This window comes from Cololabis saira, chromosome 21, assembly GCF_033807715.1.
Source record: "Cololabis saira isolate AMF1-May2022 chromosome 21, fColSai1.1, whole genome shotgun sequence".
Taxonomy (NCBI): domain Eukaryota; kingdom Metazoa; phylum Chordata; class Actinopteri; order Beloniformes; family Belonidae; genus Cololabis; species Cololabis saira.
Genome location: NC_084607.1, coordinates 27,208,139 through 27,233,767, shown reverse-complemented (window position 1 = coordinate 27,233,767; position 25,629 = coordinate 27,208,139). Strand labels below are relative to the sequence as shown.

The 25,629-nt window shown below is 38.8% G+C and overlaps 2 protein-coding genes and 1 long non-coding RNA gene across 3 annotated transcripts; 1 reads left to right on the top strand and 2 right to left on the bottom strand.

The window, feature by feature from the left end:
• Positions 1-1,075: 1,075 nt before the first annotated feature.
• LOC133421562 (3-mercaptopyruvate sulfurtransferase-like) lies at positions 1,076-9,125 on the bottom strand. Its single transcript, XM_061711216.1, has 3 exons — positions 9,002-9,125; positions 2,585-3,202; positions 1,076-1,625 (listed from the first exon to the last, which is right to left on the bottom strand). The coding sequence occupies exons 1-3, from the start codon at positions 9,123-9,125 to the stop codon at positions 1,330-1,332; spliced, it is 1,038 nt and encodes a 345-aa protein (XP_061567200.1). The 3' UTR covers positions 1,076-1,329.
• Positions 9,126-9,830: 705 nt separating this feature from the next.
• Positions 9,831-24,309, top strand: LOC133421746 (uncharacterized). The gene is made up of 3 exons (XR_009770696.1): positions 9,831-9,881; positions 24,067-24,132; positions 24,298-24,309. It is a non-coding gene; the product is annotated as an uncharacterized LOC133421746 (long non-coding RNA).
• Positions 15,947-18,953, bottom strand: LOC133421744 (3-mercaptopyruvate sulfurtransferase-like). The gene is made up of 2 exons (XM_061711497.1): positions 18,357-18,953; positions 15,947-17,259 (listed from the first exon to the last, which is right to left on the bottom strand). The coding sequence occupies exons 1-2, from the start codon at positions 18,940-18,942 to the stop codon at positions 16,964-16,966; spliced, it is 882 nt and encodes a 293-aa protein (XP_061567481.1). The 5' UTR covers positions 18,943-18,953; the 3' UTR covers positions 15,947-16,963.
• Positions 24,310-25,629: the final 1,320 nt, after the last annotated feature.

The following is a 25,629-nucleotide window of genomic DNA, read 5'->3' as shown; positions in this document are numbered from 1 at the left end:
GCGTTTTGGCCATAGTCGTTTGATTTCACACCCATGACAACTCTGAGGTGGGCGATATTTTTTTGTAACATGCCAGGAGAATTTTTATAAAGAAATACATTTATATTTAATATGATTGATTGACAGTCGGCTCAACCATTGGCTATCAATTATTACTTCCTAATCTGTAATTGCCATGTTACTGCGCTTAGTGAGGCATCCACGTGTTTGTATTAACCCAGCATTGGATAAATGCAACAGTCATTTTTGATTTTGCCGTCAAGTCAACATGTTATACCGCTGAAAATATCTGACAACAGCTCTGCAGATATTTTAATGGGGTTCAGCTGAAGGAGCTGGTAGCAAACTAACTTTGATTGACATGCAGTGGGTGTGTTTCCATTGGCTTCTCAAGCAATATGGCTGCAGAAGAAAAACGAGCTTCATAACCGCTGTTCAGAAACCCGTTGGGTTCAGAAACCCATTGTTTTATACAGTCTATTATCTCCACTCAGCAGTTATTTTGGTGGCTCAGCTGTCTTATATGCCCCCATGTGATCAGAAGTGGTATTGCTACATAGAGTTGCTTTATATACTTGGGAATTTTGATAACAAAGGATGATAAAATAATGATGAATGACAACAGAGGTTTTTCTTTGTTTGTTGCATAACGGTGAGCAGTTTTTGCATAAGTGATAGAGGTAAGGGCTTCCTCCAAACAGGTTCATTAGAAAAAATAAAGGGAATTAAAAAGTGTAATTATGTTAGAAAATTCTGTGATAAGCTCACTATTAAATAGATTTATTTAAAGTTCTAGTGGCTGAAAGTATGTAATCTTGGTATATCTTTGGCATTGTTCCTGACGGTATATTGAGCCAGGTCTTTAAAGCTGTTCATCTTTATTTCCTTCCTAAATTGCTTGCACGAGCATCAAACTAAAAAACTACATTATTCATTAAAAAATGTGTTTCATGCAGCTTTTTTTAATATAACATTAATAAACTGTTCTGACAAACTGGTTGAATAACAATAATGTATAATATAGGCTTGAATAATGTCACTTTCAATATGCATGCAGAAAAAAAGTCCAAAAACATACAACAGATGAAACAAACATTTATTTGTACATGTAGTGATGAAGCTGATGAGCTGTTTATTACTCCTTTAAAAGGCTGATGGTGGGTTTCTGTAATTTGAGACTCTCCCCAGGTCAGTATAGTACTGAATGCAGTGGCTGTCTACCTGTTCCCTTGAAATTATAAGGCCAGTATTGTCATTTTTTGACAGCAAAGATGGTAAAGACCCTCTTTGAAAAAAAATAACACGTTGTTTATCAATTATTCTTCCCACTCACTTCTTCCCCTCGCCCTCTGATATGATGTTCTCTGGAGACGCCCTTTTGAACCATTCACTCCAGGAGCCATCGTAAAGACAGACCCCGGGGTGCCCGAGCCTGTGAGCAGCCAGCGTTACGTGACACGCCGTGATACCAAAGGTGCAGGTGGACCACAGTGGCCGATCCAGGTCCACCCCCGCCTCCCTGAAAAGCTCCGCCAGCTTCTCAGGTCCGTGATGCTTTCCTGATGCGTCCAGGAAAGATGTGTACGGCATGTTGATTGTTCCAGGGAAATGTCCAGGCAGTATATCTGTCACCAAACAGACAAGAAAGACATGAGGAGTGGAGATTTTGAGTGACAATAACTCTTATTCACTCACTCAACAGAACATTATTCTCTGATGTTTTAGCACGAGTAGATTGATTATTTGTGGAAAACCTTCAGGGCTGATGTCTATTAAATCATCAATATGTGAACTGAGAAACTATATTTGCAAATGTAAACCAGAGTCATAAATGAATTACAAGGAGAACTCGGAGCAACAAGCACCAAGAGATCTGAAGTTGCCAGAGTCCTTATCTCAATAAAACAGTTATTCTGGGATGATAGGAGGAAACAGAACATATTTGAAAACTTATTTCATTATACTTGAACATCCAACTTGCCAAATACTTTTTTAAAGTGTGCACAACTGTATTAAACGGCAAGAGGAAGTTATACCAGTCAGTAATGATTAGTTGTTGTTTCATTTACTGCCCTTTGAATGAAGTCAATGAATAATAGACTATTTAAAAAAAACCTTCAGGGCTGATGTCTATTAAATCATCAATATGTGAACTGAGAAACTATATTTGCAAATGTAGGCCTATACCAGAGTCATAAATGAATTACAAGGAGAACTCGGAGCAACAAGCACCAAGAGATCTGAAGTTGCCAGAGTCCTTATCGCAAGAAAACTGTTATTGTGGGATAATAGGAGGAACCTTGCCAAATACTTTTTTAAAGTGTGCACAAGTGTATTTAAATGCAAGAGGAAGTTATACCAACTGTTTCATTTACTGCCCTTTGAATGAAGTCAATGCATAATAGACTATTAAAAAAAAACTGTTTCCATGTTCATGTGCAGACTGAAATGAGACTATTTTCTTTATTATTTTCTTATCTTATCTTATTTTGTCCTCATTAGCAGCTCAAACTTTCAGAGTATTTGCATGTACGAGCCTGCAACTTCCAAACTCCTGATTCCAGTTTAGTGTGCATGTTCTCACCATCCTTGGGCTCCGGCTCCGTCCCCCTGAACCTCCCTGCAGACCTGGCGTCCACCACCTGGACCTGCCTGCTCTTCACGTTCTGCAGAACTTCTTCATAACTCTTCACCCATGCTGCGTTCAGGGACGCTCGGAATTCTCTGCGCTCCGGTTGACGGTGCTCCGATGTGAGCGGGTGACCGTCGGCCACCCAGTTCTTCATACCTCCGTCCAGCACCGAGACCAGGTCGTGTCCGAACAGCCGGAACATAAACCACACGCGGGGGGCGCTGAACGACCCGAAGTCGCTGGTGTCGTACACGACGACATGCGTGTCGTTCCCGACACCGAGATTTCCGACGTACTCGGAGAACTCGCGGGAAGTTGGCAGCATGTGGTCGAAGGCAGAGCTCTTGTCGCGGCATTCGTCCATGCTGAAAAACGACGCGCCCGGTATGTGTTTCTGAGCAAAGTCATCTTTGGCGACACGTTTCGTTTTCGCAGGGTACCAGGACGTGTCAAGTACACGAAGTTTGGGACCCACGAGTTTCTTTGTGACGGCGTTTGCCAGCCATTGACCCGACACTACTGCTCGACTCTGAGCCATGACTGCGACTGCACTGAGGTCACGCCTATTAACTGGACTTTACACCCAGGTTTAGTTGCCCTGTAATCTGTATATAAAGATCAGATAAAATAATAAGTGCTCCACATAGGAGTTGCTTCATCAGTGATCCCTTAGTCATAGTTCATAGTGAATGAATTAATGAATGAATGAATGAATTAATTTTATTTTGGTGTCATGTCCGAAGACCCATCCCTTACAGGATTATAAGACACCAGAAACAGAAAATCATCAATACACAATATCACCACAGGTGGAAAAAGTACAAAAATATTGTACTTAAGTAAAAGTACAAATTTTCTGCTTGAAAATTACTTAAGTAAAAGTAAAAAGTACCCATTAAGAAAATTACTTAAGTAAAAGTATAAAAGTACCTCAAATTAAATATAATAAAGTACCAAAAGTACATGGTGTAAAATGTACTTAAGTACAAAAGTAAAAAGTACAAAGTACAAAATTCAAAGTACAAAATTATTTTCAAAAGGATTGCAAAGAAATGAAGAATCCAAGAATTTGCTTACAACTCTAAATAATGGTGATATTATTCTGACCCCTTTAGCGTTTGTTTCCATTACCCCATTTTAATTTCGTCGGCTTGAGCGTCGGCTGCCGCTCAACCGGATTTATGGTTCCGCGTTACACCAACGCAGAGCCTACGGCGTAGGGTACGCATCGATTTAACGCGGACCGATAATTCAGGCTTCAGTCTTCATCGGTCCTCGACGCGACGGCGGTTCCTCCGGCCTTTCCGGCCGGCCTCTGCAGCGCAACTCCCCCGGGAGATGCGTCTCCTTCTCGGAGAGGTCTCCCCGTCCGCCCCAGGTGTCTTGTCACGGAGCCGCCGCCGGGCAATCACGGGCAATTCACTCGCCCCCTTCCTTCCCGTCCGCCTTATGGTTCCGCGTTAAATCGACGCACACCCTACGCCGTAGGCTACGACGTAGGGTGTGCGTCGCCGCATACCCTACGCCGTAGCTCTGCACCGGTGTAACGCGGAACCATAAATCAGCCCCCGCTGTGCTGTTCTCACGGCAATAGCCTACATTTTCATTTAATGTAAGACTTTAATTTGTAGCGAGTAACGACGTGTCCAATTTTAAATATAGCGGATTAAAAGTACGATTTTTTCCTTGAAAATGTAACGAAGTAAAAGTAAAAGTACAGAAAAATGAAAGTATCAATAAAAGTACAAATTCTCAAAAATCTTACTTAAGTACAATAACGAAGTACTTGTACTTCGTTACTTTACACCACTGAATATCACACGCACTTAATTGGGAGCTGCACAAAAACAAAATAAATAAATCAAAAACCAGAATGGATATTTTTACATATATGTTACTTTTCTTCGTTTATCCCATGCTTTCTCCAAATAGTCAGCAAGTGCAAATACTTTATGATCAAAAATCCATTTGACTCTCTCAGCACCGCTTACCCACATCAAATCCAAATTCTTACACCTATCAAACAATTTTTGACGCAGCTCATGATACAGAGGAAAATAAAATAGAAAATGGAACTCATTTTCAATGTCATTAATATCACAGTAGGGACAAATCCTCTCTTCTTCTGGGACCCCTCGATAACGTCCCGTCTCAAGGTGCAGAGGCAAGATTCCACAACGGATATGGGCACATAATGATCGTTTTCTTTTAGATAATGAGGCACAAACGTACTTTTCACAGCTATAACAACTTTTTATCATACTAAATATTCTTAATTTTGGTTTATACAATATGTCCTGTGACCATTTGATCTGATATACATTAAACAAGGCTTCCTTAGCCAAAGAGACATTCACAACGCTCCCATTCTAAAATACATGCAATTTGTGTATATATATATATATATATATTTATGTTTCCTGTTTCTCATTTTGTTGTTTACACTGTCTTTGTTTACATAGTCTTTGCATGTGTGCACTTTTACGGAGCTGCTGCCTAATCTCATTGTACCAGTATAATGATAATAAAGGCTTTCTATTCTATTCTATTTCTATTCTATTACAGTGTGCATATATGCATGTTTAAACCTTTCACCTAGTTCTCTGAGACAATCACAGGAAAGAAAAAACATGCAGACACTGAATGCTGTGCAGACCACTTAAAAAAACAACAATCTCAACCCTACAGTTTGATTACATTTTAGACCTGCTTCTCATTTCCAGGTTTCATAAAAAGTTGTTTTAATCCAGTTACAATCAATTTTACAAAAATAGCCCGTTTGGAGATCATAACACAGCACAGATCTGGTGCTGCTTAAAGTACAGAATAATAATCTTTTATCCCTTGTGCTGATCGATCTCACAGCAGCTTTTGACAGTGTGGAAAATTCAGTTTTCATTGCTTGCCTGCAGTGGTTCAGCTCATACAGGAGTTTTGTTGTTATGATTGGTGACTTTTCATCCTCCGCTGCCCTTCTATCCTCTGGTGTGCCACAAGGTGCTATTCCTGGTCCTTTCCTTTTCTCACTGTATATGCTACCGGTAGGATTAATTTTTGCTAAGCATAAGCGTTCTTTTCATTTATATGCTGATGACCTTCAGGTCTATGTGCCGGTGCTCCTAAATGCTGAAACTGCTCTTGATTTTCTGCATAGCTGCCTTGCTGATATAAAATAACGGTTACCCCCCAAACCCTCTTTATTTAAATGAAAGTAAAACTGAACACATACTCTTTGGTACCTCTGATTTACAGCATAGTGTAATGTCTAACATGAGTGTCAGTCAAGCAGTGAAAACATGAGGGGGGATTATTGATAGAATTAATTAATTGATAAATTAATTGATGTTCTTGTTCAAGCAAGCTTTTGGCAGTTTCTTCTTTATAAATGTATTTTATTCTTATTGTTGTTAGTTAAGTCTTTTGTGAGCGTTCTTGTTTTAAATGTGAAGCACTTTGGCCCCGTGTTTTGTTGTAATGTGCTATAGAAATAAAGTTTGATTGTTTGATTGACTTCAAATGGACAAATCAAACAATACGTCATCAGACGGGATAAAGGTCCCCAGTCAGTGGTTTCATAACTTTAGTTTAAAACTACTAAAAAAAAAGAAGAAGCTGGAAATTGCATTAGACAACAGCATGAGGTTGCGTTCAGTTTCACTCATGCCACTTTTATTAAACTTCTTAACATGCCGCATCAATATATCGTGGTAAGATGTGGGAAAAGAGTCAAAATAATGGTTATAAGTGTGTCAGCGTCCAGTTATAGAGGGTTATGAAAAAGTTTCTCTATTTGAAGATGAGGAAAGACCTGATGATGACGTCTTCTTCTTCTTCCTCCTCATAACTACAGTACAGCCTGGTCTCTGAGTGTCTTCACTTGCCTCCACCAGCTATTGACAGCATCTATGTTTATCACCACATCAGGCCTATCTGTGGATTAGCATTGGTGCTAATCATATGTCCAGAGTCCACGTGCACCAGTTTAGAACAATGACGCCTCAGTTTATTAACATCAGCAGCAGACTGACGAGAACAATCAGAATTCAGAAAGTTACAACACTATTAGATTACTCACATGAAGTCACGAGCATTTAGTCAACCACAGTTTACTGTCTGGCTTTGAAGTGGTCGTTCAGTATCAGCGCCCAGCAGGACTCACAATGTATTTCGACAATGTATTATTTCACAAATGGCGACGATCTAACACCTGATTGGACTCTACATATAAGTCCGGGAACAAGGGGCACCATGAACTTTCCCAAATGTCAGACCAGCCATTGTTAGTAAAAGCCTGCTGATTCATAGCAACGCTTTACTTCAAGGGAATGGGTCACTACCACTCGAGTGCAAACCCCGGTGATGGTGTTGGATTGATTTGAATCATGTGTGTTGGAGCAGAGAAACATCTGAAACATGCAGAGCAGTGGGTCTCCAGGACTGGAACTGAGAAACTCTTGATTATAAGTAATTTATAAGAAGTAAGCACCTCCACCAGGGCCTTTTATTTACTGTAATGTTTGTTAGTAACGCTCGTCTATCAGTGATGGACAAGAGACTGAGGACAGAGAGCTGGTGGACCGTTTTGTGGCATGTTGAATGTGAAGAAGACAAAGGAGATGATTGTGGATTTGAGGAGAGCAAGGATTAAGTCAGATAGTTTTTCCATCATGGTTGTAGAAGTGGAGGTGGTGAAAGAGGATAAATACCTTAGTCATCACCTGCAGACTGGACTGGAGATGCAACACTGATGCTGTTTATACAAAAGGACAGAGCAGACTTGACTTCTTAAGGAATCTGAGGTCCTTCAGCATTAGCAGCAAGATGTTGTCCATCTTCTATCATTCTGTTGTGGACAGTTCAATCACATCTGCAGCCATCTGAGATTGTACAATTCAATTTCCCAAATAGATAAAGTACTTTGAATTGAAGAGAATTACATTTTGCAATGTTTTTTGCTCAGAGGTCACACTGTGGGTCTCTGAAAAGCACCTAGAGACAGTTTGTATTGTAATAGGGACTGTATAAATAAAACTAGATTGGAACTGGTTTATAGTTTTTTTCTTGTGATTCTTGAGGTTTTCCTGATTTAATCTGGTTTTCTTGTACATCTGTATGCTGTGTGCCCCCCCTCCCCGTCTTTCCTAGTGTCACCCTTTTCTTATCCGATGAAAAGGCAGTGCAGCCTCCTCTACCCATGTCCTATGGTGTTGGTTTGTTTCTTTGTTTTCTTGGATGGGCTGTACTGGAAAATCAATTTCGTTTTGGGGATTAATTAAGTATTTTGAATTGATTTGACGTAGGCTTCCATCTTTGTTGCATCTCTTCTCTTTTATTATCGAGGTGACCAGTTTTATCTGTCTGTTTAACTTGTTTACCCATTCTACTTAAATGCAGCCATTGTAGCTGTAGGAAGTCATTTTACTGATGTGTCATTCTCATGCTGAAATAAGAAAAACCTCCCTAACAAAAGCTGTCATCTGCAAGGTAGAATTAGTAAAAACCTATGTATATCAATCAGCTGTTAAAGTGCAGATGTGCAAGTTTGAACTGTGCACAGCTTAAAAGACATATTGTCCCTTTTCTCAATAGCTTGAAAGACTAAATAGAGATTGATATTTCAGACCCCAAAAAGCAATATATTTGGGCTTAGACTGGGAAGCCTTTGAGACACATGGCTCAGTTACAGCACTGGCAGGTGTTACTGTATGTCAGGCAAATGTGACTGAAAGGTCCCAAGCCTGTAGTTGTGGGCTGTTTCTTGGTCAAACATTCTTTGCTTCTTGGGACATACAACAGTTTTCCACTCTTCTGCTTCATTTTATTTTCCTATTTCTTTGCATGGTGGAGTTTTAAATTTTTGTTGAATTGGTTTCCCTTCCCCAGGGTTTTTCGCCACTCTCTCAACTTAGCAACATTTTTTCTGGTATCAGAGTGTAAAACTGTCCTCAAAGGACCTCCTGTCCAAAACAACTTTATCTCTCCAACCTTTCGACCCACAGGTTCTCCTACCTGCAATCTGCAGTTCACCATGTTTACTGCGGCTTAACTGTTTTTCCTCGGTCCGCAAGCCACTTAGGATAAAAGTGTCTGTTAATTGTAATGTAATAAAAGCCTGAGCTTGTTTTTCAAGAAACAAAAAATTGTTTCCTAATTTGATTCCTGTGTTATGCTTTTATTTAAACTTCACAGTGTCACAGCTGTTGACGTAATGGGGCTGTAAAAAGGAGCTCTAATCACCTCCATATAGTTAAAGTACTAAAGTGGCTGCCAGTCTGTGAACAAACAGCCATTTAAAGCACATATTAAGATTTTTTTTTCAGTATTTATAGCAAGATTAAATCCCACATATTTATAAAACTTTAGATGCACCATTTCTTGGCTCTGGAACTTTTCCTTGGAATCGTGAGTAGGGCCTCATATCCACCACCTGGAAGCTTTGAGAGCAGATATTATCTGTGATATCCTCAAACGACTTCACCGAGGAGCGGCTCATGGTGGGCTGAACTGTGCAGGTCCAGGCCGGGTGTGGTCCCTGAGATCGGGCGACCCTCTCTGACCCGGTTCCTGAAGCACCGACACGTGCGGATGATCAAACGTTCAAATCATCCACCAAACCCTCGTGCTGGAAAATCCTCCGTAGTCACTGGCATTGTAAACAACCACATACTTTCTAATGCCCAGGCGGCCGACGTATAATAAATAATTATTTCTTAATTAGCTAAATTTATTATTTTACCAATGAGCCAAAGAATAATATACTTGTGATCATGTTTTTAATAGGTGGAATATTAAAGTTATTATAATAAATATATTTCTAATATGATTGATTAACAGTTGGCTCAACCAAATAGCCACATCTTTAATGTCCATGTTACTGCGCTAAGCTAAGCAACCACGTTTGTATTAACCCAGTATTGGGTAAATGCAACGGCTATTTTTGATTTTGCCGTTGAGTCAACATGTTAAATGGTATATTCCACTGAAAACAAATCCAACGACACCTCTGCAGATATGCTCTCAACAGTTTTGTTTTAATCAACATTTTCCTTCACACTTTCTGCATTGTGTAATACAGTTTCATGCTAAATTTCTGGATGCAGCAGTAGAGTATGTGGCACAGCAAAGCTTTTCCAAGATGCTTCGAGCCTTCTGACAGATCAGTGCCATGGGAGGGCTTGAGGGTCACAATCCTCCAGCAGTTGCAATGAATCGGCTCACAAGAGGCACTACAGCTATTGACAGATCTACTGTAAGTTATTTATTTATTTATTCATTTATTTACTTACTTACCTACTCACTTCCCAGATTTTCTGTATTTGATGCATTTGATAAGGACAGCAAATGTGTTATGAAAGAAATAAAAAAATGTGTTAAACTAAATATTACCATTGCATGAATAGTAGCCCGTGTGAGTGAAGCTTAAAGTGTTGTGATTTGGGATTTGTACAAATTTGATCATGTAAGTGGCAATAAAAACTCAAGGAAATGCGGGCAGGCATTTAGTTTCAAAATAAATGCAGGCTTCATCAGATTTTATCAAAGACAGATACTGTAAACTGCATGTGTCTGTGTTGGGGGTTTGTTAAGAAGAGCTATGTTCAAAATATTTTTCTTGCTTTTAAATTTGTTTTCTCTTATTTAAGAACAGAAGACATAAATGAATGCGATTTAGTGCATGTTTGTTTCGGGAAGGGGTGCTCCTTAATATGCTTATTTCAGATTTGTTTCATAGCTGCATCAACATGTATAATGCTGTCTGTTAGAAACACCAAATGCTGCAGCAGGGTTGGACTACTCATAAATTGTGGACGATGTTCTTGCAGCAGCTCTGCCATTAATTTTGTGTTAGCTCTGCACCAGCCCTCACAGCTCGGCTGGCTCATGTTTCACAATTCATTAAATGATAGCCCCTTGAGATGTGCCATCTCATTTTCAAGGGGGTCCCAAGAAAACATACAACATTACAATATATCACATTATAGTCTAGACATACATGACATAAAACAAACATAGACATCTTGCTCACCCCCTCCCACACACAACCCCCACCCACATAAGTCTAGTTACAAAATAGACTCATTGAATAACAGGAACAATGAGATAAATATAACATAACAGAGAGAAAAACAAATAAATTAATTAAATAAATAAACAGAAAAAAGGACAAAAAATACATAAATTAAAAACATAGGCATTTTTTTAAGATGAGAGTATAATGACAACTTAAAACAAGGAAAAGAGGTAATAGAACGCAAAGAGAGAGGAAGATTATTCCAATGCGATGGAGCTTTAAAATGAAATGATCTTTTACCAACCTCTTTTGAAATTCTAGGAACAAAGAAAAAAGAACAATTCATATGTCTGAGTGAGTCTGGAGAGTTTTATGAAATCATGAGTTCTTTTAAATATGGAGGACAGTGAAAATAAACATTTAAAAAGGAACTGAAGCCAGTGAAACTGCCGTCTAGATTTGGGTTGCAACCAGTTCAATTAATCAAACATAAAACAATGATGTGTTCTGAAAGGACAACATAACACAAATCTACATAATGAATTAAATAATACAGTCAGAGGTTTAAGATGGATATCTGGAGTATTTTGACACTGATGTTTATTGTCCATGTTAGCTCATCCACCATTCCAGGAAAATCTGGCACCAAATGCTTGCCATGCATATTGTATTGTATTGTATTGTATTGTACAGGCCTTGAAATAAGCAAACATATTTTACCCACAGTCAGTTGTTATCGCACATTTCCCTCTGATGACACACCATCATGATGAAGCGCGGTGTCGGCTGCGCTTCAGCACCGTGTTGGTGGACAGCTCCTGGCGCTCTGCTGCAGTTACACTGTCCCGCCACTAGGGCGCACCTGACCTTCAACACAATGCCCTTACATCAGTGGTCTCCATTCCTAGTCCTCGAGAGCCACTGTCCTGCATGTTTTAGATGTCTCTCTGCTTCAGCACACCCTGATACAAATGACTGTCACCAACAACGTAGTGCAGATCTTGTGGACAAGTTGGTGACAACCTTTAATTAGAATCAGGTGTGTTGATGGAGGGGAACATAACATGCAGGACAGTGGCTCTCGAGGACCAGGAGTAAAGACCACTGCCTCGCATCATAGCAGAATGCATCAACCACACAGGAGCATCTCACCAGCACAAACCCTGCACTGATACAAATATTGTGCTTGATCTACTTAAAAAAATAAGTCAACTTTTTGCATGAGATTATTATGTAGATCAAGAAAGACTAGTCTTTGTATAAACTACTTAATTTTATGTATTTAAATAATACATTTTGCAAGTAAAGTCAACTTAATTGTGTTAAGTTTACTTTATCAAAATTAAGTTGACTTTAAAAAGAAAAAAAGAAGGAAAAAAGGGAAAAAAGAAAAAAGAGAAAAAAAGAAGAAAAAAAGAGAAAAAAATAAAAAAGGAAAAAAATTAAGTTGACTTTACTTGCAAATTAATTTTGTACATACTGAAAATTAAGTCATTTATACAAAGACTAGTCTTTCTTGATCTACATAAAAATCTCATGCGAAAAAGTTGGCTTAATTTTTTTAAGTAGATCAAGCAAGATATTTTTTACTGTTGTGTTCTACATAAAACAAATAAAGCATGTTTCATCTAAATGTTGGTCAATCTGCCCAATAGGTAAAAATTGTTAAAGGAAAAGTAAATACAACAAGATCATTGCTTGTTGTTTGTGTATAAATGAAAAGATTGCCTGGGATTACATAAATACTGCTTGTTAAGGAAAAAATGCACAATGTCTTGTTTTTTGAACAAATGCAGATTAAGTTCAAAACTAGATGTATTCATGTAAAGCAACAAACTTCATTTTTAATTGTTAATATCACAGATTTAAATACGTTATGTTTACATGCGCTTAGATTTATTTTTTTCAGTGTGCTGTCAGTTTGTCCTAAAGCAACAGGATTCATACCAACACTGAAAAGAAGGAAAGGAACAATAAAAAACAAAAGAAAAACACACATAATACACTGAGCGCATGCTGAATGACAGGAGACCAGCTTGCAGCTTTCATTGTTACTGAGATGGTTGTTTAACCGTGATGACTGATCAAAAATCAACCTCGGCACAAAAAGGGCCGAGGGAGGTGCGAGTGATGCTTCCTCGTATGACCCCTTCATTTTGACCCACTCCGGGCTGGCCTTTGAGGAAATACCTGGAGTAACAGTGCTCTTTAGCAGATCCCCATTAACCACCATAATACTCTACTCAGAGTCTTCCTATATTGATGGTTTTCTCTTTTGCCGTATTTCAAAATAGTGCATTTTCGGCATGTTGTTTCAGATTTTGGGCAATACTTCTTCCAATCATCCGGGTCACCCTCCTGAATGGAGGAATTTACATGTACTATACAAAGTAATCGTTTGATTTGATAAAAGGCTCAACTTGTCAACACATATCTTTTCTCGGCAGTGCACAGGCTTTAGGATGGCTTTTTCTGTTCTTCATCTATATGGAAGTTTCACAGAAACTGTAAAGGTGTGTTTTGCCACTCGCAGCATTTGCAGACTAGAACCGAAGCCGCTCTTCTGGAAGTCTCTTTCTCTCACACTCCGACAGTCCCATTAGAGTTGAAGTTTAAATGCTCTAGTTTTCTCTATTGTTTCAGTTTAAAATGATGTTTACTTTACTTTCTAAATTAAAGCCGGTCTTCTGTTTTACAGCATGATCACACAATATTGGAATATGAAGTGCCCCATTAAGGAAGAAAGTGTCTCTGAAAGTTAAAAAACACAGAGTTTTCATTATATAAAGAAAATTCAGTGCCAAAATATCATGTTAAATAATTTAATGCCCCTGAGTGTTTCAGCTGTTGTTCAGCTGTCGGGGTAATTAATTTAGTCTGTTCTGGTTCTGTCATCAGCAAATGTCACACACATTCATTAGAAACGGTGATGACATTAATGTCATTAAGCTTTCAAGCATGCACTGATTGTAAATTAAGTTGCTTTTGTTCAGTCCCAGACCGTTGTCATTAACTCATTAAAGGACTGTTTGTGAGAAAATCTGACATTCTTGCAAAACATGTCATTTTACAGTTTGAGGTTTAATAACATTTCAAAATATAAACAGAGTTTGTGCTAAAAATGTAAAGAAAACGCAGTTTATGATACAGTTTTCACACCAGAAATATTGTGTATTGTGCTTTTTCATTGTACATGTTTCGCCATACCAACACAAAAATATATCCTACAGTTGATATTTATCACAAACAAGCAGGTTGTTTACGAAAGGCAGAGAAAAACTAAGGTTCTGAAGTTGTTTGAAGTTGTTTTGAGTTCAGCCAAAATGTGCACCTCTCATTGAAATGTAATAATTACAAATATTTAAGGCCTACCTTTGGATATTTTTAGGAATTGTTGGCCTACTTTAAACCAGTGTGTGTGTGTGTGTGTGTGTGTGTGTGTGTGTGTGTGTGTGTGTGTGTGTGTGTGTGTGTGTGTGTGTGTGTGTGTTCAATAACTTACTTTCTTTCCTGGGATGGCATATTCCCAGTTCATCAGTTTCATGGTTCATCTGGATTTCTACACTTTGTACTCATGCAACCACTCTTTGTTCAACTCCTCTTCAAGGCTGTTCTCGTGATAAAGCAACTAACTTTAAAGGAGCTTGAGGCCGGATTGTGGCAAGATTTATGAAAAAAATTCATATACGTTTTAAGTTTTCTAGTAATAATGTCAGATGAAGCGTTCCAAACCCAAAAGAATGAGCCCTATAGTGTATCTCTCCTTTGCCTTGAACAGGCTGTGTGCTGCAAAATGTGCTGCAATTCGGTCCCGAATTTCCCGCGCTGGGCTGCGGATGTGACGTCACATGACGCTGCATGCAGGTTCTCCCCGTTCTCCCGTGCCGGCTTCACTGTTGGCTGCAGTACCCCCAACGGCCGTCGTGGTGAAGGGTGGCGCTAGAGTCATTTCTTAAAAGGAGCCTCATGCTCCTTTAAGTCATTAAGAATTAACATGCGGAGCAAGGTCGCAAATTCCAACTGATTTTTAGGTCTTTCTATATTTTAGTTTTTCTTACGGCTTGCAAAGACTAAATATACACCAGACAGAAGCTACTGTTTTCACAGGACTCCAAGAATATATATATATTTGACATATAATAATGGGATCATAAGGGAATTTACCAACATATTTTTAAAGAGAAAGTGACTGCAAACCCTTTCGACGGTTAGGTTTCTGCTACTACAGGACAGTACTGGACACCTGAATGATATATGTCACAGGACAGTCTTGGTTTTTCTCTGCGCGTCCAGGGTACAGTAGATATGTTTTTTTTTTTTTTACTTAAAATAATATTGTATTTAATTTAATGTAAATTAATTTCAATATTACTTTAAAATTAAATGTGACATATAAGAGATGGTCACATATTTCTAATATGATTGATTGACATCTGTAATCGCCATGTTACTGCACTTAGCAAAGCATAAAGCAACCACGTGTTTGTATTAACCCAGAATGGGCTAAATGTGTCTGTCATTTTTCAGTTTGCTGTCGAGTCGAGATGTTTAATGGCATATTCCACTGGAAACATCCCATGACCCCTCTGCAGATATTTCGGCGGGGTTCGGCTGAAGGAACTGGGTGCAAAGCTAACTTTGATTGAAGTATGATGGTGTTTCAAAAAACAGTGGGTAACGTGACCTAATGCTTCACCCATTGTTTTATAGTCTATTATCTCCACTCATTAGCAGTTATTTTGGTGGCTCCTGTTTCAACTCAGCTGCCTTATATGCCCCGATGTGGTCAGAACTGGTATTGCTACATAGAGTTGCTTTATGAATGTTGATGTCAAAAAGAGGTTGATAAAATAATTAGGAATGAAAACTTCAGTTTTTCTTTTTGTTGAATTAAGGTGAAACATTTTTTGCACAAGTGACCGCGAGAAAAGCTCCCTCCAAACAGCTTCAATTGGAAAAATAAAGGGAATTAAAAAGTGTAATTATGTTGGAAAATTCTGTAATAAGCTCACTATTAAAGAGATTTATTTAAAGTTCTAGTGGCTAAGTATGTAATTTATTGGTATATCTTTGGCATTGGTCCTGACGGTATATTGAGCCAGGTCTCCAAAGCTCTTTATCTTTATTTCCTTCCTAAATTACTTTGTAACATCAATCTGGAAAAACTACATTATACATTAAAAAATGTGTTTCATGCAGCTTTTTCTACATAACATTAATAAACTGTTCTGACAAACTGGTTGAATAACAATAATGTATAATACTGGCAATATGCATGCAGAAAAAAATTCCAAAAACATACAAAAGATGTAAGTATTTATTTGCTCATGTAGTGATGAAGTTGATGAGCTGTTTTTTACAGCATATAAAGGATTCACTCACTAGAAACTGTGTTCAAGCAGCTATAGTGATCAGAAAATCTTGATTAGTCTGAAATACTGCAACTCAGCTTCTTCAAAAGTAGTTGTATTCTTTCATTTGGCCAAGTTCTCTTTTATTTTAATCTGATCTGCCTTCCCCCGTAAATGTCAAGTCCAGATCTGAGTAACAACAACTCATCACTCAAACATGATTGATGTTGAGAACAAACCAGTCTAATGCTCCTTGGAATACAATCACACAATGCAGGTCATTTTCTGAGCAATTCGTAACACATGACATTTGTTTATCCATTAGAGTTAAATCGTTAGGAATTAAATGCTGTGCATCCATGTCTGTGTGCAGTCACCCTGGTGTAACAGACCCAACGTACATGAACTTTGCTCTAGAAATCACACAAAGGACTAAACTGGTTTACCCCAGTGCCAGCTTTTTCCTCAATGTTTGCATTTAGAAAAACATTGTTTATATGTATCCATGTTATCATTATATGTTGTTTTTTTTCTAAAAAGATCAATAAAAAAAAACGAACAACAGTGTTCATGCAAGATTTTTAATAGATGTATATTAATATATATTACTGTAATGTACACATCAGAGTAAACTTGATAGTTGAAAAAGATGTGGCCACTTGTGCAAATGCATCATGAAAACGCAACCTATCGTAATACTGTATGAAGTACTGTATACTGTAAGAATACTGTATGAAGGCAGGTGGGGATATACTGTATGCATAATGGAGATAAGTGCTTTAAAAGGCTGATGGTGGGTTTCTGTAATTCACGACTCTCTTCAGGTCAGTATACACTGAGTGCAGTGTCTGTCTACCTGTTCCCTTGAAACTATTAGACCAGTATGGTCTTTTTTTTTGGACAGCAAAAAAAAACCCACCTTACTTTATCATCAAGGTTATCACCTTGTTTATCAATTATTCTTCCCGCTCACTTCTTCCCCTCGCCCTCTGATATGATGTTCTCTGGACCCGCCTTTTTGAACCATTCACTCCAGGAGCCGTCGTAAACACAGACCCCGGGGTGGCCGAGCCTGTGAGCAGCCAGCGTCACGTGACACGCCGTGACACCAGAGCCACAGGTGGCCCACACCGGCCGGTCCAGGTCCACCCCCGCCTCCCGGAAAAGCTCCGCCAGCTTCTCAGGTCTGTGATGCTTTCCTGATGCGTCCAGGAAAGACGTGAACGGCATGTTGATCGCTCCGGGGAAATGTCCAGGGAGAACATCTGAGAGGATGAGATACAGGAGAGACATGAGATCTGAAGATTTTGAGTGAGAATAACTTTTATTCAATCACTCAACAGAACAACATTATTCTCTGATGTTTTAGCATGAGTAGATTGATTATTTATGGAAAACCTTCAGGGCTGATGTCTATTAAATCATCAACATGTGAAGTGAGAAACTATATTTGCAAATGTAAACCAGAGTCATAAATGAATTACAAGGAGAACTCGGAGCAACAAGCACCAAGAGATCTGAAGTTGCCAGAGTCCTTATCTCAATAGAACTATGTTATTCTGGAATAATAGGAGGAAACAAGTGTATTTAAATGCAAGAGGAAGTGATACAAGTCAGTAATGATTCGTTTTTGTTTAATTTACTGCCTTTTGAATGAAGTCAATGAATGATACACTACTAAAGAAAAAAAAAACTGTTTCCATGTTCATGTGCAGACTGAAATGAGTACTATTTTGTCCTCATTAGCTGCTCTAACTTTCAGAGTATTTGCATGTACGAGCCTGTAACTTCCAAACTAATGATTCCAGTTGACTGGGCCATTAGATTGCTAAACAATACACAACAAAACATAACATAACAGAACAGGTGTATTTTTTTGAATGATGTGAGAGTTTGTTTTGTATTGTTTGTATTGCTTTTATGTTTTTATACTGTGCTTTTCATATTTATTTATTCCTCTTATTTTTGCTTCCTTTGCACTTTGGTGGGAACATCCCAACCAATCTCATTGTAACCTGAGCACAATGACAATAAAGTCTATTCTATTCTATGATAGGAGGAAACAGAACATATTTGAAAACTTATTTCCTTATACTTGAACATCCAACTTGCCAAATACTTTTTTTAAAGTGTGCACAAGTGTATTACACGGCAAGAGGAAGTTACACCAGCTGTTTCATTTACTGCCCTTTGAATTAAGTCAATGAATAATAGACTAAAAAAACAGTTTCCATGTTTATGTGCAGACTGAAATGAGACTATTTTGTCCTCATTAGCTGCTCCAACTTTCAGAGTATTATTTGCATGTACGAGCCTGCAACTTCCAAACTCCTGATTCCAGTTTAGTGTGCATGCTGCTCACCATCCCTGGGCTCCGGCTCCGTCCCCCTGAACCTCCCTGCAGACCTGGCGTCCACCACCTGGACCTGCCTGCTCTTCACGTTCTGCAGAACTTCTTCATAACTCTTCACCCATGCCGCATTCAGGGACGCTCGGAATTCTCTGCGCTCCGGTTGACGGTGCTCCGATGTGAGCGGGTGACCGTCGGCCACCCAGTTCTTCATACCTCCGTCCAGCACCGAGACCAGGTCGTGTCCGAACAGCCGGAACATAAACCACACGCGGGGGGCGCTGAACGACCCGAAGTCGCTGGTGTCGTACACGACGACATGCGTGTCGTTCCCGACACCGAGATTTCCGACGTACTCGGAGAACTCGCGGGAAGTTGGCAGCATGTGGTCGAAGGCAGAGCTCTTGTCGCTGCACTCGTCAATGTCGAAAAACGACGCGCCCGGTACGTGCTTCTGGGCAAATTCATCTTTGGCGACTCGTTTCGTTTTCGGCAGGTACCAAGACGCATCGAGAAGGCGAAGTTTGGGACCCAGGAGTTTATTTCTGACGGCGTCCGCCAGCCATTGACCTGACACTACTGCTCGACTCTGAGCCATGACTGCGACTGCGCGGGGTCAGGCAGGTGACAGTCAGCGGATACGTTGCCTAGCAACTAACGTCAGCACATTTTTGTTCTGATTAGCTGACCTGGCGTGGGGAATTTTTTTTAACCCCTTTTTTGTGAGTGAAACGATTTTTTTAACTATTTGACTCGAACCTGAATTCAATAAGATGCATATTTTTGAATGCCATGAACACGTGGAAAACAAACGATTATCCAGCAATTCACTTTAATACAAAATAACATAATGAACTGAATAAAATAAGTATCTTTCTTAAACAGAAACCTGTCCTGCTTGACTTAAAATTGTATAAATTCATATAAAACAATAGAAAGAAAGAAGAACATCCATTCTGTAATGGTGCACATATTTAGTGCAATAACAAAAGTGCAAACAGAAAGTCTGTAAAAAAAACAATTTGTGCCTCAAAGGCCATGACTGTAGGCTACAGTTGTAGTAAAACAGAACAAAATAACTTATGAACTGAACAGCTCAATGCCATTTTCCATTGGCATTTCATGACTATTTTTTGACTCTCACAGTAATACAGGACAAAGTGCATCCCTTTTCAGATCAATACGGGACGATTCTGTTTTTCAACGGACGGTTGTCAACCCTACATGGCACAGAGAAAACGACTGTATTCATCTCTAATGAAAGCAAAATATTTCCCCCGTTTCATACCATCTCCATCTATTTTCATACAATAACAATATGTTTTTGTTGGTTCAGAATAAATATGCTTCCAACGGGATAATGTCTCGATGAACCTTTTATAGATTCAGAAAAGTTTTAAGAAATTTGAAGGAATTAAACTTGACCGCCTTTTGTATAGACATATCTGTAGACTGCAGTGTCTTTTCAGTGTGAATGTTTCCCAGAAAGGAAAAGTATTGGGAGAAATGGGATTTACCAGCAGTAATAATCTCTGTGATACGCCACCAACCCTTCAAGGATTTGGACAGGACAGTGTGTGTGACAATGTGCATATATTGTATATATGTGTGAATATATTAAAGTTACAGATGTATTTAAACATTTCAAATATCTCTGTGTGTGTGTTTATGTATTGTTATGCTGATTATATTAATAGAATCCAATATTATTTCTTATTTTTTAATTCAGTCAAACTGACCAGTACTGTCTCTCTATGCATGTGTGTGTTTTGTGATACACTGCAAACATCATGTACCTGGACACAAACACCAAACATTTTAAGCCTTCTATCTGCATGCAAACTATGAAAATATGCCCTTTTAATGTATCCAAGCATCCTGTATCATAGTAACATGTCTGACCTTTGCAACAAAGGAAAACCCGCTGGAAAGTCGGTTGAGAATCCGGTGACTTCTGGTTATTTTTATTCCTTCTAAACAGGTGAGTGAACGGAGCTGACGACCGGTCCAAGGACACGGCCACACGGTTTGTAGGCTCATATAGGTGGCAGCAGTTGTCAAATTCAAAGGAAAATTGGTGGAAAAAAGGCCAAAGGAGTGGGCAGGAAAAAGGAAAAACAGTGTTAGGAATGCTTATATATTTTAGCCATTGAGGAGTTACAGCTTATTAGAACTAAGATTAAAAAGGCCCAAACATCATTAGGGATTTGGGACGTTGCTCACACTCATGCAGGCAAAATGTGTATCATATGGAGGTATTACTGCGATGGACTGGCGACCTGTCCAGGTGAACCCCTGCCTCCCGCCTGAAAATGAGCTGGGATAAGCTCCAGCAGATCCCCGTGACCCTGCAAAGGATAAATCTGGTATAGATAATGGATGGATGGATGGAGGTATTACACAGGGTTACGTATGTTAACTCTTGATTCACTTTTAGTAGTTCCCTTATCTCAAGAAAACAGCGACGAAGGGGAGACAGCCAAGAGTGGTTACTTGAGTAATGTTTTGTTTGGAGGGAAAGAAAACGAAGAGAGCCGAGTGAACAGGACCAATCAAGGCCCTAATGAAGGGAGGGCTAAGTCTAAACCTCAGTTCCTCCCCATCAGTTTAGCCAATTATGTTGTAATCTAAATATTTGCATTTTTGTCAGTAGAAAACTATGATGCACATTCTTTAATGTGGTCTTTCTGGGAGGTTGTCTGTCGAACAGAAAAGGTCCGTGTGTAAGTTTACTTTGAATCCCCAATAAGAAAAACTTTAACTGTTGAAGAGAAGTTGTTAGTCTTGTTTCTCATATCAACTAGCACAGGTTTAAAACACCTAACGGCAGCAAAAAGCAATTCAAGTAGTGACAATTAAACCAAACTGAGGAGGACAGAGGACAAATGATTAAAATATATTTTAAATCTACCTTTTTTGCTCAGAAAAAAAACATTACAATGTGAAAGTTACCAGGCTGTTCTATTTAGTTTTTTACAGTATCGTGGTTTTAAAACAAAAAAAACGATATATATATATATATATATATATATATATATATATATACATACATATATATATATATATATATAAAAGAGATGAGACGAATCGTGTATAAAGATTTATGTGTAACTATGGCTCAAAACTCTTACCAGTAGGTGGCGCTAATGCGTCAATTTCTTGTTTGCCAATCGACTGAAGGAAGTGGTCTGAGCTAAAATTATGCAAAAGACTCAAGAACAAAATGAAAACTTTCTCACTTTGTGTTTACAACCAACAACATGTAATACATCTCTATGTGTAATTGGTTTTAACTACCAATGATTTGCAGAAACTGACAAAGGAAAGCTCTGGTCCTGTTGGTCCTGTTACATCATCTCACTTCATTGCTCATCCTGTTCATGCTCATTTTGCACATTTATGGAAAACAAAGAAATGAAATAATGATAATATAGATTAATAATATTAATCAATTTAAACAGTGAGCTTCATTCATGGTTTCATGTGATCATTATTTCAGCTGCATTTACATGTATTATACACTCATTGCACAAACCTACAAAAAGCCATTGAAATAATGTCTATTTTTTTCTTCTTCTTCCTAACTGAGTAGTAGAATCTGGACGTGCTTCTCAGATGTGGATGTGAGATGCCACAACGTCCTGCACATCTGAAGCACTAACTGAAAGAGATACTTTCTGACTTTGGCTGCCCCAACAAAACAATAAGGTTGTGTTTTGTCAGAAGAAAAAAAATCCAGGTCCCCTTTAAGTGGATGTGGTGGAAACCTTTGTGTCTCAGGATGAAAAGAGAAAAGAATATATGCTAGACCCAGGAGCTGCCTTTGTGTTGACCTGATAATGACGTCTTCTCCTTCCTCATAACTACGGTGCAGCCTGGTCTCTGAGTGTCTTCACTATTGACAGGATCTATGTTTATCACCACATCAGGCCTCTCTGTGGATTAGCATTGGTGCTAATCATATGTCCAGAGTCCACGTGCACCAGTTTAGAACAATGACGCCTCAGTTTATTAACATCAGCAGCAGACTGACGAGAACAATCAGAATTCAGAAAGTTACAACACTATTAGATTACTCACATGAAGTCACGAGCATTTAGTCAACCACAGTTTACTGTCTGGCTCTGAAGTGGTCGTTCAGTATCAGCACCCAGCAGGACTCACAATGTATTTTGACAATGTATTATTTCCCAAATGGCGACGATCTAACACCTGATTGGACTCTACATATAGTGGCAATGTCCGGGAACAAGTGGCACCATGAACTTTACCAAATGTCAGACCAGCCATTGTTAGTAAAAGCCTGCTGATTCATAGCAACGCTTTACTTCAAGGGAATGGGTCACTACCACTCGGGTGCAAACCCCGGTGATGGTGTTGGATTGATTTGAATCAGGTGTGTTGGAGCAGAGAAACATCTGAAACATGCAGGGCAGAGGGTCTCCAGGACTGGAACTGAGAAACTCTGGATTATAAGTCATTTATATTATATTATAAGTGAATACCTCCACCAGAGCCTTTTATTTACTATAATGTTTGTTAGTAACGCTTGTCTACCAGTGATGGACAAGAGACTGAGGACAGACAGCTGGTGGACCGTTTTGTGGCATGTTGAATGTGAAGAAGACAAAGGAGATGATTATGGATTTGAGGAGAGTAAGGATTAAGTCGGATAGTTTTTCCAGCATGGTTGTAGAAGTGGAGGTGATGAAAGAGGATGAATACCTTAGTGGTCACCTGGACAGCAGAATGGACTGGAGATGCAACACTGATGCTGTTTATGCAAAAGGACAGAGCAGACTTGAATTCTTAAGGAAGGTTAGGTCCTTCAGCATTAGTAGCAAGATGTTGTCCATCTTCTGTCATTCTGCTGTGGACAGTTCAATCACATCTGGAGGAATCCGAGCAAACTGATAAAGAAGGCTGGCTCTGTTCTGGAAATGATACAAACGATGAATAAAGAAAGTACTTGGAATTGAATTGAATTGCATTTTGCAATGATTTTTGCTCAGATATCACAAAGCACCTTGAGACAGTTTTATAATTTTATAGAAACATGTAATAGTTTTCTTTTTTTTTTCTACATCTGTGCTTTGCTTCCTGTTTTAGTTTGAAAGTGTGTTTTCTGTGTGTGTTTATTTCATTTTTTTTACTTCCTTTGGTCCAACCAGACTTCTGTCTGTTCACCTGTTTGTGGCTTTTGCCCTTCTGTTTTGGATTTGGGTTCAAATAATTCAAAGAATTTGTCTAAACATACAGTATACAGAGGAAGCACAGTAAGAAGAAGGATATAATAGTGAGTACATTGAAGAGTGCCTGTTTGGATGCCACAAGTGGAATATCTGCAGTCCAAAAAGCAAGACATGGCTTTTGAGCTTGAAGACTGCAGACAATATCATTTAATGGCAGTAAGAAGTTGAAGCAGCTTGTTCACTACATCTACAGGCATAAAAAGTTCTCACAATAACAAACTAGTTGACGATGATACAAAGCTGGACCCTGGGAAAAGAGGAATGAACAAAGTTGATTGTGGTTTTCCTTTGAGAATACATAGTCATTTTTTTAATCCATCCCTCAGTCAGTAATGTTTGCAGAATCTGAAGTTTATCCTTGTTCAGTATTTAGATCTATCTTAAATCCATCCAGGTGAATGATCTAAAGAATTGGCCCTGATGAGATCACTGTATGACCTTAGGAGGATTTGTGTTTTTTTTTCTTTTAGGGAAAGGGTCAAGAACACCCTGTTTTGCAGCCTCCTGGAGCTACGGATGGAAAAGATGTTGAGATGGTAAACATGCTCAGTTTTATACTGACATTAGTCCGACAAAGCTCATTTGAAGTGTCTCTTTACTACTTATGCTCTATTATTTATACGTGAATAATAGTTTATGCCACTTTGTACAGTAGTTTTGCTAAAGGGAGAATACTTTCTTCCTCTTCATCTTTCCCATAGGACAAGACTGCAGCCAGGATCATATCTGACTGTAGACTGTAAATCAGCAGAGTGGGTGGAAATAAACCAACATTTGTTTTCATCCAAGATGGAGTTGCCCAATGCGCTAAGAATGGAAGAGGAGGAAGATGGCATCCGGGAAGCATTCAAGTTCAAATTCTCCACAATCCAGGACATGTTTTATGCTGAGATTTGTGACAAACAGGTACCGGTATACTGATTGTGAATATAAAATGGAGTATTGCAGTCAATAAAAGCTTACCTGCAACCACCAGCCTACTTTTTACATTAACAGGACTGATTGAGGACATTTTATTTTCATTTCTTGTAAATAAACATCTGTTAAAATGTACAAACCCTCTGAGCAGACAAAAACATGTGTCAATAAATACATTTTCCATTAAGTTTAACGTTCTACATGGACTAATGTCGCTAAACTACTGTATAAGCTAAGAATGGAGTTTATTGATGTAGGCTAATGGAATAATAATGCTGATAGACATAAAATGCAACATATAAATTCATGTTTCTCGGGTTAGTGTTGATTATTTTAAAGTGAATTCAACAATAATATATCAACAACAACAAGAATAAATCGACAACAAAGCGGCTTCTTCCAAAAGTGTGTATGCAGTTTTATTATGAAGTTTCTTGTGCATAAGAGATCGTCAGATAACCTGATTGTCAGTCAACCGTTAGCATAACAAACCACCCACATTCGGTATTAAGATTCGGCAATTTGCAACATAACCCGTGGATTCAGGTCCTGACACTGAAGCAGCCAGACACTCTTGGGCCTCAAACCTTTAGGTCCTCCCATCGTAGCACAGACTGTCTGTATACAGTCAATTCATCAATACTCATTAAGGGAGTCATAAAGTATTTTGACACAATTTCCTGAGGTCTTCCTGGAAAGTCTGTGACTGGTTTATGTCCAAATGCTATACCGATACCAGTTCCCTCTTCTGCCGGGTGTTGCTCAGTTGAAACTGTTAGTATTACTAGCTGAAAAAACTGCCTTTCAGTCAAGTGGCAGCAATTACCGTGCTGATCATTTTCAACTGTATTTCATACAGTTGGAAAAAGAAAACCTACCTTCAGGTTTACTTCATTAATTTTGCCACTAAACACAAATGTTGATCAGCAGTTATGCATTTTTAATTAAAGTGAGCCTGAACCTATGGAGGTCCTAGATGTACATGTGCAGTTCATAGATGAACATAGTTGAAGTCATGACTGCAAACCTTATTAATCAGGAAATCCAACTTTTTGTTTCTTGGTTGAGTATGAAACATCTTGGAGTTCTCATTTCTTAACAGAAGGAGTATTTTA

Coding starts and splice junctions, on each gene's coding strand:
- LOC133421562 (XM_061711216.1), bottom strand. CDS start 9,125: ATGAGCCGCTCCTCGGTGAAGTCGTTTGAGGATATCACAGATAATATC. Junction 3,203..9,001: donor AGTTCCAGAGCCAAGAAATG/GTGCATCTAAAG, acceptor TGTAAAGTCCAG/TTAATAGGCGTGACCTCAGT. Junction 1,626..2,584: donor GGAGCCGGAGCCCAAGGATG/GTGAGAACATGC, acceptor GTTTGGTGACAG/ATATACTGCCTGGACATTTC.
- LOC133421744 (XM_061711497.1), bottom strand. CDS start 18,942: ATGGCTCAGAGTCGAGCAGTAGTGTCAGGTCAATGGCTGGCGGACGCC. Junction 17,260..18,356: donor GGAGCCGGAGCCCAGGGATG/GTGAGCAGCATG, acceptor TCATCCTCTCAG/ATGTTCTCCCTGGACATTTC.